Source organism: Macaca thibetana, chromosome 8 (genome assembly GCF_024542745.1).
Source record: "Macaca thibetana thibetana isolate TM-01 chromosome 8, ASM2454274v1, whole genome shotgun sequence".
NCBI lineage: Eukaryota > Metazoa > Chordata > Mammalia > Primates > Cercopithecidae > Macaca > Macaca thibetana.
Genome location: NC_065585.1, coordinates 130,642,746 through 130,655,931, shown reverse-complemented (window position 1 = coordinate 130,655,931; position 13,186 = coordinate 130,642,746). Strand labels below are relative to the sequence as shown.

Genomic DNA, 13,186 nt, shown 5'->3' with positions numbered 1-13,186 from the left:
CATCTCAAAAAAATAAAAAAATAAATAAAATAAAGGAAGGTGCTTGAAATACACCTGATAGAGGTCCCTTTTCTTCTGAACATTTGTTTAGGCCTCTCAAAAGGGGCATCATTTTCATGAAAAGTCCATTTATGTGAACTTGTGGACAACAGCCCTGGGGTTTTCTATTACAAACCAGTTGATGACTGTTACTGTGTTCTGAAGAATTTCCTTTTTTAAAAAAGAAAATCCAACCCTAGGCCTTTCTGCACTTACTCAAATATGGGCCTAATAATTTAAGTTTTAAAGCGCTCTGACATCTATCACTGCATTTCCTATGAGGTGTTATTCTACGCAGGAGAGAAAACTGAAGTCCAACTAGCATATCTGGCAGAGTCTGCTTCTTCTAGGCTTTTCTTTTTGCCAAAGATCTAGCAGCACAGATTCATTTGCTCCAAAGAAAGGTGGCTTCCCAAAAGGTACTCAGAGCCAGTGTAAATTGCAAAGTACAGAGGATGCTTTTTCTCCCAGAAATGGAAAACAACATTTCACAAACTGATATTCTGAAAAAGCATTCAAGAATTTAATCATGACCCTTTGGCCTGAAATGCTGCAGTGATATTTTTATGACCCAAGAATTCCTAAGCTATTGCTGCTGTCCAGAGCACCCACTCTCTAACTGGCTTAAAATGTGTGAAATGACGTAATGCTTAAATATTTCCTAAGATGCATCTCAGAAGTGACCTCATGCATATGCATGATCACCAGTGATGGATTGAAAACAGATTAATTCTGCTCCACAGCTAAGCATGAAAACATTAAAAAAATGTCTGTAGTTCATATTCCAGATGCGGACTCCTTCCCCTCCCGAAACTGCATCTGTGACATTTTTTTCATTCCCGATGACATAGTTATGATATTATACGCCATAGTGAAGTTCTTAGAATTAGCTTTCTTTCAGAAAATGGGTACATACCCTGTACATTTCTATCAGTCATTTAATTGGACTAGAAAAGTGACAGTATTTCTGTCACTTTTTAAGAAGACTCTTTGTTTTTTCCTCTCTTAAGCCATGAGAATTAGTCTAGTCCATATACTATTCTAAATATTCCATCTATCTGCCCCAAACCACTGCTTACTTTGGTTGCTTCAAATAACACTGTATTATACGAGAAAGGCAGAAAACAGAACTACCACTGCTTTCTTTGCCTACAAAGAGGAAAGAAATACTGGACGTCATTCTACCTTCATGATGTTTTTCCAAATTAAAAAAAAAAAAAAAATACTGAGACGGGGTGTGGTAGCTCACTCCTTTAATCCCAGCACTTTGGGAGGCCGAGATGGGTGATTGCTTGAGCCCAGGAGTTCAAGACCAGCTTGAGCAACATGGCAAGACCGCATCTCCACAAAAAATACAAAAATTAGCTGGGTATGGTGGTGTGTACCTGTAGTCCCAGCTATTCCAGAGGCCGAAGTGGGAGCATCACCTGTAGCTGGGAGGTCAAGGCTGCCGTGAACCATGATTGTGCCACTGCACTCCAGCCTGGGCGACAGAGTGAGACCTTCTCTTTAAAACAAACAAAACAAAACAAAACAAAACACACACACACACACACACAAATAGGCTGGGCGCAGTGGCTCATGCCTATAATCCCTGGACTTTGGGAGGCCAAGGCAGGTGGATCACCTGAGGTTTGAGTTTGAGACCATCCTGGCCAACATGGTGAAACCCAGCCTCTACTAAAAATACAAAAAATTAGCTGGGCGTGATGGTGGGCACCTATAATCCCAGCTACTCGGGAGGCTGAGGCAGGAGATTTACTTGGACCCAGGAGGTGGAGGTTGCAGTGAGCCGAGACCACGCCATTGCACTCCAGCCTGGGCAACAAGAACGAAACTCCTTCTCAAAAACAAACAAACAAACAAACAAACACACACAAAAAAAACAGAAACAAAAACAAAAACAGAAAAACCCTGAAATTAAAATAATACTTATTTAGTTTCATAATCACATCAACCTATGTGAATTTTGTCTGTGTATAATTTTTTTCCCCCAGAATTCAGCTTTTAAGGGATTTTAGCTTTTGAGAAAAATTAGAAAGGATGAAAAATGTCATGAAGAGCTTGAAAGGATTATCAGCGTCCCATCGTTGTCTGCTACAGGTTTTATTACCTCCACCTCACTAAAACCTATAAGCTGCCTCTTAGCTTGAAGACCCAAAAGCACAAGCATCAAGAATTTCTGACAGTTTCATTCAATTTCACATCATTTAACTGCCTGTTGCCTATATGTTAAAGACCGTGCTGAGTTATTTTATAGCCTTATTTCATCCTATCATTATTTTATATGAGGGAAAACTGAAGACATTGAGAGGAGCTTCCCTGGAATGCAAGCGCTGCTCCTGTCTTTATACGCCACCCTCCATTTATTCCTCTGAACATGCTAAATTTCCATCGTACCCTTTTAGGAAACCTTAATCCAAGTTTCCTAACTACCTTAGAGTTGTTACTTGTTACACCAATTATATCATATCAAATATGGAATGCTATTATTTGAGTACTTCCTAGGACAGTGTGCTATTTTAATGGCAATACTAAATAACAATATTTTATTTAATTTTTAATTAAAAGGTCTCCGATCGCCATATGGTTTGCCAATAAAGACCTAACACAATTAGCAAGGACAAAAGCAAGCAAAGCCTATCTTAGTGATAAGTACTGTGTTCTTAAAAAATAAAAAAGGAAAACACTCAAAACGTGTCCATTTACCTGCATAGAGCCTCAATGGCATCTCTGTCCAAAAAATCATGCTCCCTCTTGACCAAGGAAATATCGATGGGGAACAGGAAATCTATAAGAAAAATAAACAAATGTATTCGTTGAGCACCTATAACCCAATTTGCCAAATAGCCCAGTTTACCAAAGCGGGGAAGAAACTCTTCAGCAATGTACTGAGCACCTCCTGTAGGACGCCTCATTCCCCATCAAGGTCTATGGGACAATAAGGCAATTCAAGCCAATCCTGCGTCACTGTCCTAAAGGAGCTTCAGCTTTAAAGTGGTAGAAACTCAAAAAATATTGCTTCTGGTCAAGGACAAGTGGCTCAGGACATTGTTATACCTTTAAACAAAGCAGCAGGCAATAAGCCTCCAGTATAAATGATAATTTAAGCCACAATGACTGTCAGAAGAATGCTGCCTTTTAATGTGGCTGGGCGGTGTGTATGTGTGTGTGTCTTTGCTCACGTGTGATCAGGGAAAAGGTCATGGAAGAAAAATTGAGCCACAGAAAGACCTAGAGAACAATGAAAAGTGGTAGGAAATGGAATGTAATCCACTCACATGGCATCAAGAGCCAAGGAGAATTCAAGATACGCTTTTTTAAAAACAAATATTAGCACTGCAATATGGCCTTGTAGGAACTGATATAACTCCCCAAAAAAGAAAAGGGCTAGCTTTAAAGTTGCTATCGAACAACAGAATCTCAAATCCTTTAATCTGTAGAAGAGTTCATTCAGTTCTCTCAAGACAATGAAGAAGCTGTATCAGAACTGCAAACCACAGAGGGAGAAAACAGTCAACTCAATGGAGGAATTCCTTTCTCTGGACTGCCTAAAAAGATCGCTTGGTAAGTAAATATACCCAAGAAAAGCAGAGTGGAGGTAGCCACTGCGGAAATTTACAACAGCTCTAAAATTGCCACTGGATAAAGGCAAGTTATCACCCTCTTGGAGTTCCAGCTATGAGGGCAAATCATGGGCCTCCTCAGTAGAATGCTACTACAGTACCAGGAGGAGGAGTGTCTCAGTGTGGGGCTAACTCTTTGGACCAGACCTGGGTGAAATCAGTCATCACAGCAGGAAACTAGAATCACCACAAGCTAAAAAATTCTCTTTGGCTGGGCACTGCGGCTCACATCTCTAATCCCAGCACTTTGGGAGGCCAAGGAGAGAAGATCATTTGAGCTCAGGAGTGTGAGACCAGCCTGGGCAGCATGGTGAGACACTGTCTCTACAAAAAAAATTAAAAAAATTTTTATTGGGCATAGTGGCACGTGCCTGTGGTCTCAGCTACATGGGATGCTGAGGTGGAAGATCACCTGAGCCCCGGAGTTTGAGGCTGCAGTGAACTCTCACTACACCATTGCACTTCAGCCTGGATGACAGAGTGAGACCCTGTCTGAAAAAAATAAATAAAAAATAAAACATCCCTTTGGCCTTCAAAATGGCTAATGCCACATAGCGGAATAAACATGGCTGTCAGTAGTTTTGGAGATACAGGTAATTAGTCCTGTTCCAGCTCTTGTGGGCACATAACTGTTCACTATGTTTTTATTATTTCTTATGATCACTGGTTTTATGGAATGATATGGAATTCCTTATTCTTAGTAATCTATTTTCTAGAGATAATATATCAGAATGATTATAAACTTATAGTCGATCCTTTTCTTTTCTGAAGGCTGGAGTTGGATTACTGACATTGTTCCCTAAATGATAATATAGGCAGACCAAGGAAGTGGCTATAGTCCAAAGATTTATGAATATATAAAATTTAGTATCACAGAATTACATTTCTTCACTAATTTATAGACCAAGTCTCTCTTAGACAAATGATTAGTGGAACCATTATAATGGAAAAAGAAAAACTTATAGTCAATGCAAACTAGAGCATTAGTAAATAAAGCAAGACAGGTTGTAACACTGTTTGAAGGTTGTGACACTGTATTTTGCTTTTTTTTGTTTGTCTGTTTCTAAATTTTTAAAATAGAGATGCAGTCTCACTATGTTGGCCAGGTTGGCCTTGAACTCCTGGCCTCAAGCGATCCTCCCACCTCAGCCTCCCAAAGTGCTGGGATGATAGGCATGAGCCACCATTCCTGGCCTGTATTTCACTGTGAATAAACACCAAGATGAACTAACAGAGCTGATATTAAGGAATACTTTTTAATATTTACACAGTATAACATCAGATCTATAAATGTAAATTGAAATTTTCACATGCCTGTGACCTACATGTGAGAAAGTAACTATATTATTTTAGGAATTTCTAAGTTAGTATACCCAGAGCCATATTTCAGATTCCTTTTCTAATGCAAATTAACAATTTCTACAAAATCTGGTAGGTATTAAACGCAAGTGAGGAGTGAAAGAATTAAATCAGTAATTTTCTTTTATTTGCCTGGACTCGCTTTTAAAAGATGATAGTTTACTGATGTACAGAAGACGTTCTCTGAACTCAAATTCCACTGTGGGTTGAAAAGCAGGAAGTACAAATTGCCAAGTACCCAAATCAAGCTAAACAGGGGAACATGTGTGGGTTGGTATGGCATGTATGGTGTATGTACTCACCCAGCACACAGTGGCAGGAAAAATGGGTAGGCGACGGCCCAGAACAATATGCAGCATACCCCAAAAGTAGGCTTAAGCTTCAAAAGACTTGGGAACATGAGGGAACCCCAAATGCAACCTGTGCAAATGCACCCTGTGCTTTAGGATTAGGAAAGAAGTGACACAGGGACTGGAATTGGCTCTTAGCAAACATATATATCACAAGAAAGTGCTACCTGGCAGCAAAACAATGCAAAAAATGAGCATAATTGAAGAAAACTTAATTTCTAAATAGGAGAACAAAAGGACAGCCGCTTTGGTGTCACTGCCAATGCAGTTATCTTTCCTTATCTCCAGCAGAGCTATGAACTGAAAATCCAATAGAATGCTGGTCCTCCTTCCCCTAAAGCCCTTTCAAATGTTAACAGGTTAAAACTTCTCTCTAAAGGAAGACAAGCAACTCCACCAAAATAAGTATGCAAGTTAATCACAAGAAATTGGTTGGAAATATTCTCTGGAATGAAGAAACAGTAAGATATTTTACACAGTCTAATAATAAAACAATTCAGCAGCCAAAGCAAATGAACAACAGGCCATACAGTACAGAAGAATCTTAACGATACAATATTAAGTGAAAAATAAAAACCCCACGAGATTACATACAGCACAGTACCCTCTTTATAAAGCTAAAAATAACTTTGTAAAAATGTACTTTTCAGGAAATGCAATAGAATTATATAAAAAGAAAGGAAGAAAATGATAGTCTTCAGGATGCTGATTACTTTAGGCAGGAAGTGGCAGGTGGCAGCCGGGGGAGTGGCAGGCGGCAGACGGGGAGTGGCATGGGCCTGTTACCATCAAGGTGCTAGCTTTTGTTTTCAGTGGTGGGGGTCTTGCATGCTTACTACATTTTTTTTTTTTAATAAAACATTTAAACTGTAAAACTGCTGAAAATAAGTTGCAGATCAGTAATATTCCCGCATAAGGGATTATAATTATGCCAACTTTTAAAAAATAGCATTCCCAGCTTACCTTCATAAAGCTGTGCATACTGGGGGAAACCAGTTGCCCGTAGCCAGTCACAAGCTTCCTTGGCTTCAATTTCTAGAACAGAATTAGAAGAAAAACAAAATTAGCCGTGTGTGCCTCAGCATGCTTATTTTCCCTCAATAAGCTTGGATTTTATGATACAAGCAAAACACGACTACCGTAGAAAATACGGAGAAGCAAACAGACATACATGTTTAATTCAAATGGTTTACTTTTTGTATGCGTCTTTTCCGATTTTTTCACACATACATGGGGATGTATTTTCCCTTTACGAAAAACAAAAATGGGGTCCTGGGAGCAAGTTACTCATTTTGTGCTGCTTCTGAAGTGCTCTGATTACAAATGGTTATGAAAATAAGGCATCATGAGAAAGTTGAAGAGAGATTAAATAACTCATTTTAAGCCTGGCCAGCCTATTGTACTACTTTTCACTTCAACAAAAGGCCGCAAAGTACCTCCACCAACACGCTAAAATAAAATTTATCTGAGTACAGTCACAGGCTTTCTGACACCCAGGTGTTGGGTGTTTCAAAAGCCCCTGACCTTGTGTTGTCTCACTGTCGAGTGCTCAGGTACTCAACGGGTATTAATCCAGTAGGAGAGGCCCAGGCTGTCAAGGAACATGGAGGGTACGAAGTCAGTAAATCCCACAATCTTGGCAGGCAGAAATGGCTAATAAAGCTTCTACCTCCCTGTGGTTTAACATCTTGTAGATAGTATCGATAAACAGAAAGGCCAAGAGCAACTGACACACTGTGTTAAAACTCATTGGAGCACATATTTACAATCCTGTTAAAACTGACTCACTGAGGAGGTCCTGGGAACATTAGTTGGCGTCTCTGCTTGTACAAAGAATATTCCTTTCAACTCTTCCTCTCACCTTCCTCAGGCCATAAGAGTACTCAGTTACACAAGTCTATTCACTCATTTACAAAGCTCTCAGCATTGCATAATTAATGCCACATTCAAATCTTCATTAAGCATCTCTCTTAACCAAGTGGGAGACTAATAGTTCATATTAGAAGTGTACACATCTTATTTTTGTCCAGTAACTTTATGTTTCCAAAGCACTTTTTCACCTATTACTTCATGAGTTCCTTGGCCTTTGAAGAAAGGTAATTAAGAAAATCGAAATTCATTAAAGCAAGTGGGAATTTACTCACTGAGCACAGGAAAGAGAAAAAAAAACAACAACAAAACCTGCCATCTCCTGATGAGTTCCTTAATACCCAAACTAAAAACAATTATGGCAGTAGCCTGGAAATAAATAGCATGGCAAAGTGAACTTCATTAATCTTTTCAGTGTAGCAGTGAAAGTAGCATTATTCAACCCAAGACTTAGGATTGAATTGGGAGCGAACGATAGAGTGACATCAGTGTGGAAGAACTTCAATGTCTGCACTGAATAGAAGTGTAGAATTGTCCAAAGTGAATCATTTGAGCTTACCTTTTTTCATATGTGGATATGTATATCCACATTTTGTCTCAGTAAGGAAATAAAGATGTTTTAAATAAAATTATAAAATAAACACTTCCCAGAAAACGATATTGCTGGAAAAACATATACAAGCTCAACATTTTATTTTAAAAAATAAGGAAATTAGACTGGGTGTGGTGGCTCACGCCTATAATCCCTGCATTTGAAAGGCTGAGGTGGGAGGATCATTTGAGCCCAGAAGTTCAAGACCAGCCTGGGCAACATGGCAAAACTGTCTCTACCAAAGAAAAAAATTACAAAAATTAGTCAGGGGTGGTGGTGCCCTCCCGTAGTCCCAGCTACTCTGGAGGCTGAGGTGGGAAGATTGCTTGAGCTTGGAAGGCTGAGGCTGCAGTGAGCCTCAATGGTACCACTACACTCCAGCCTGGGCAACAGAGTAAGACTCTGTAACCAAAAGAAAAAAAAATAAAGAATGAAGACATTACTTTTGCCCTATCTGTGTGCCCGCCCCCTCCTACAAAAGATAGATATGGAAAGAAAAAAGCCTGCTTGTTTTAAAACTATTTTAAAAACACATTTCATTTGGCTACTTAGAGGTTATTTTCACTGAACAGATTGTTAGACATTGAACAATAGATTGTTAAAAAGTAAATGTGCTTGCTTTCTTAATATTTAACTTAATAAGTGGTGAGTAACCAAAAATTCTCAAGGCCCGCCCTTTTTTGACGAGAGAGACACGGCACTAGGTCAGCACACATACAAAAGCCTTAATTAGATACCAATTCACTAGCCAATACTGCCAAAGCATGAGCCTGCTTTACTTAGAAAAATAGTTTCATGCCAAGAGGCATGGAAGATGTAAGATATTAGTTTTTTAAACAATCTAACTTTACAAAGTATTTATTTAAGCTCCTATGTGATCTGAGGAACACAAAAATGCATATTCCTGTCTTGTTCTTTTTTTTTTTTTTTTTTTTTTGAGAAGAGTCCCCTCTGTTGCCAGGCTGGAGTGCAGTGGCGCAATCTCGGCTCACTGCAAGCTCTGCCTCCCGGGTTCACGCCATTCTCCTGCCTCAGCCTCCCGAGTAGCTGGGACTACAGGCGCCCGCCACCACGCCCGGCTAATTTTTTGTATTTTTAGTAGAGACGAGGTTTCACCGTGTTAGCCGGGATGCTCTCGATCTCCTGACGTCATGATCCGCCTGCCTCGGCCTCCCAAAGTGCTGGGATTACAGGCGTGAGCCACCGCACCTGGCCTTTTTTTTGAGACAGAGTCTTGCTCAGTAGTCTAAAGTGCAGTGGTGCAATCACTGCTCACTGCAGCCTCGACCTTCCAGGCTCAAATGATCCTCCCATGTCAGCCTCCCAAGTAGCTGAGATAAGAGGCATGAGCCACTGTGCCTGGCTATCTCTCTTATTTTCTACTGGCCCTGTCTAAGAAATAAAATGACTCCAAATGGTCATAAATTGATCAGAAAAGCTGTGTCAAAATAGTCACTCTTAGGGCCACTTAGTTAGAAAGAATGTAAACAGGCGAACGTTTGCTTCTTCAGCAGATAATTTAATTAACAGTTTATACAACGGCTAAAAAGCAGTACTCCCCAAATGGCAGAGATCGAGTCATCTTATCCTTTCTTGTCTTCACCCTAAAAAAATGAGAATTTGTCTTTCCTTTTGATGTGAAACCATGGGAAATAGACAAGCCTATGACTATTTTACCAACACAAAAAGTCCACTCATGAAAACTTAGGCTGCATTCCAATGAGACCCTAACCCACTGTTTTTGTAGAAATCAGAATTAGAAAACTGTAAAAAGTTGTCACATATTTTTTAGAAAATGGAATACTTGTTGACCTCACTCCTACACTTTCCAATTCATGGGTCAAGAGAAAGTACTAACAATCCAATGTACATACTGATTTTACAAAATCAGTTATTTTTGTTTTATTTAATGTGAAATGAACCTATATCCACATGCGAGTCACAGAGTTTCATTCCCCGATTCATGCCATTACTTTTGCTCTAATCTCCTAACTCTTTTTTTTTTTTTTTTTGAGACAGAGTCTGGCTCTGCCGCCCAGGCTGGAGTGCAGTGGCCGGATCTCAGCTCACTGCAAGCTCCGCCTCCCGGGTTCACGCCATTCTCCTGCCTCAGCCTCCCGAGTAGTTGGGACTACAGGCGCCCGCCACCGCGCCCGGCTAGTTTTTTGTATTTTTTAGCAGAGACGGGGTTTCACCGTGTTAGCCAGGATGGTCTCGATCTCCTGACCTCGTGATCCACCCGTCTCGGCCTCCCAAAGTGTCTCCTAACTCTTAATAAAACTCTGGGTCTGTAGACTCCCCTCTCTGAAGAGAATCTGTCCACCAATCCTGACTCGTCAAACTTTCTGAGTTACAGCATTAATCTTCTCTCTCCTTCGCAAACTTCGCTGGAGCTGCATGCCTAAAGAATCAGGTCCTGGCTCTGTGCAGTGGCTCACGCCTGTAGTCTTAGCACTTTGGGAGGCAGAGTTGGGTGGACTGTGTTGCGTCCAGGAGTTCAAGACAAGCCTGAACAACATAGGGAGACCCCATCTCTACATAAAATACAAAAATTAGCCAGGCATGGTGGCGCACACCTGTCGTCCCAGCTACTTGAGGGGTTGAGGTGGAAGGACCACTTGAGCCCAGGAGGTCGAGGCTGCAGTGAGCCGTGACCACACTACTGCATTCCAACATGAGCAACAGGGCAAGACCCTATATATTTAAAAAAAAAAAAAAAAAAAAAAAAAAAAAAAAAAGGTCTAAACACCCCGGCAAGGTTTTCAAGGCTCTCCACTTGGCCAACCTAATTGTTCAGCTCCCTGAAGCCGAGCATTCTAGCCAAAGTAAATTTGGTGCCCATCTCCACACACACTGTACTTCAGTGAATTCTCTGGCCTGAAATGCTCAAGATGAAATTTCACTCATCCTTCAAGATCCCAACCAAATGCCACCTCCTCCATGCAGTCTTCCCATTTGCCTCTCAACAGTTCTATCAACGCGTCACTTTACTGAGTGCTTAATATGCATAAGGCCCTGTCTAAGCACTAGTGCATATGAGTTCATTTACACCTCATATTGATCCTAAAATGTGGATTACTAATATCTCTGAGATAAACACATGAGGAAACAGACAGAGAAGTAACCACCGCTCCTTAAAAATGAGCTTTCTGAGGCCAAGCGAAGTGGTTCACGCCTGTAATCCCAGCATTCTGGGAGGTCTAGGTAGGAGTATCATTTGAGGCCAGGAGTTCAAGACCAGTCTGGGCAATAATTGCGAGACTTCATCTCTACAAAAAATGTAAAAAGGAAAAAGAGTTCCTTCCTGTGTTCCCAGCTACTCAGGAGGCTGAGGTGGGAGGATTGCTTGGGCCCAGGACTTCAAAACCAGCCTGGACAATACAGTGAGACTCTATCTCAAAAAAAAAAAACAAAACTTATAAAAAAATTTTAAAAACTGAGATTTCTACATTCAAATGCCATAGTGAGAGAGGTAACAATCACTTACAAAAATGCAAGGTTCTTCCTGCAAGACAGGTTCTTCCCTTTAAAAATATTGTATGTAACAGCCTGGGCGTGGTGGCTCACACTTGTAATCCCAGCACTTTGGGAGGCCAAGGCGGGCAGATCACCTGAACTCAGGAGTTCGAGACCTGCCTGGCCAACGTGGTGAAACCCCGTCTCTACTAAAAATACAAAAATTAGCCGGGCGTGGTGGCAGGTGCCTGTAGTCGCAGCTACGCAGGAGGCTGAGGCAGGAGAATTGCTTGAACCCAGGAGGCGGAGGTTGCAGTGAGCCGAGATTGGGTCACTGCACTCCAACCTGGGTCACAAAATGAGACTCCATCTCAAAAAAAAAAAAAAAAAACCATACATATATATATAATGTATATTATGTAACAAATATATATGATATATATTATGTAACAATGAATAAAATCTAAAATATTACAGAAAACCGCACATATATTACATTACTTTGGACACCTTTATGTACCCCATGCTTGTTTTGGGGGGCCTCTAACACAGCTCTGAGTGTGTGATTTTCCCTTCAATGTATGTGGGTGGTGATGTGAAAATTACGAGGATGATTTTTAAAAAACATTCCCCACTGAACGAAAATGCCATTAGAAACTAAAAATACAATGGAAATACAATGAAACTTTTATACCTGGGTTTTCTCTAAGCAAACAACAGACAAATGCCTTAGGAGGAAACAGGAAATTTTTATTGGAAACAGCTTTTGTCAAAGTCGTTTCACAAAGCAGTTCTGGACATTAGATGGATGAGGTACCGGACACCCTTTTGTGTATGGCTGGGAACCATTAGGCCATATTTGCACATTTCCTGGCATGACGGGATGATCGTGTCTTCCCATCACCCCTCAACAGTAAGCTGAACAAAAATTCCCCACCCCCAGCATCATTCTTTTGAACTCTGTTATCTTAGCTGGTTGAGCAACAGTAATTGGGTCTAACCAAGATATGATTACTTCAATCTTCCATTCGCTCTAGCTTCACAGAGGGAACTTTTGGGTTTCCTCTCTTCTTTGATAACATGCTACCGAAATCAGGCTTTGATGCAAATGGTACAGTGAATTTGTTTTTTTTTAAATGCAATTCTCAGAAATTAAAGGAACGTAAGAAAATTCAAGCACTTTGCAGATTCCCTGGATTCCCTAAAATCTGATAGACATATGGGCGAAGATTCATGAAAAAGCTGATGCTTTAAATTGCTAGAGAACCATGTCAGCTGCGTGCAGGCAGGCGGTGCTTTCTGATCCAAACCAAGATGCATTCTCCTCCCTGTGGTGACAAAGATTCCTTCAAATGGGAAGGAAGACACTGCTTATCAATTCTGATGACATCAAGGTGGCCAATTTTGCAGGAATGTTGTGCACGTGGATACGACGGCTTTAATTACAACCCATCTTTACTTGATGGGTGGGTTCCACAGGGAGGTCACTGGGAGAAGCAAATCACGACCAAAAACACTTGTAGTAAGGTAAGGAGATCCTGGTGACTCCCAGCCCTGGATGTAGGTAGCATTGTGCTGGGGAGTTTTCTTTTCTTTTTTTTTGAGACAAGGTTTCACTCTGTTACCTAGGCTGGAGTCTAGTGGCACGATCACAGCTCACTGTAGCCTTGAACTCTTGGGCTCAAGCAATCCTCCTGCCTCAGCCTCCTCAGTAGCTGGGACTACAGGCGTGTACCACCATGCCTGGCTAAGTTTTTAACTTTTTTTTGTAGAGACAGAGTCTCGCTGTGTTGCCCAGGCTGATCTCAAACTCCTGGGCTCAAGCAATCCTCCTGCCTCAGCCTCCCAAAGTGCTGGGATTACAGGCGTAAGTCACCGTGCCTGGCCTGGGAGCT

General features: G+C 41.0%; 1 protein-coding gene across 1 annotated transcript in view; it reads right to left on the bottom strand.

The window, feature by feature from the left end:
- Positions 1-6: 6 nt before the first annotated feature.
- LOC126961634 (rho GTPase-activating protein 7-like) overlaps positions 7-13,186 on the bottom strand; it is a 165,524-nt gene continuing 152,344 nt past the window's right edge. The window contains exons 2-3 of the mRNA XM_050802186.1: positions 6,338-6,409; positions 7-2,830 (exon numbers count right to left, since the gene is read on the bottom strand). Coding sequence (XP_050658143.1) covers positions 2,745-2,830; positions 6,338-6,409 — 158 coding nt within the window. The 3' untranslated portion in view covers positions 7-2,744. The remainder of the gene's footprint in view (positions 2,831-6,337; positions 6,410-13,186) is intronic.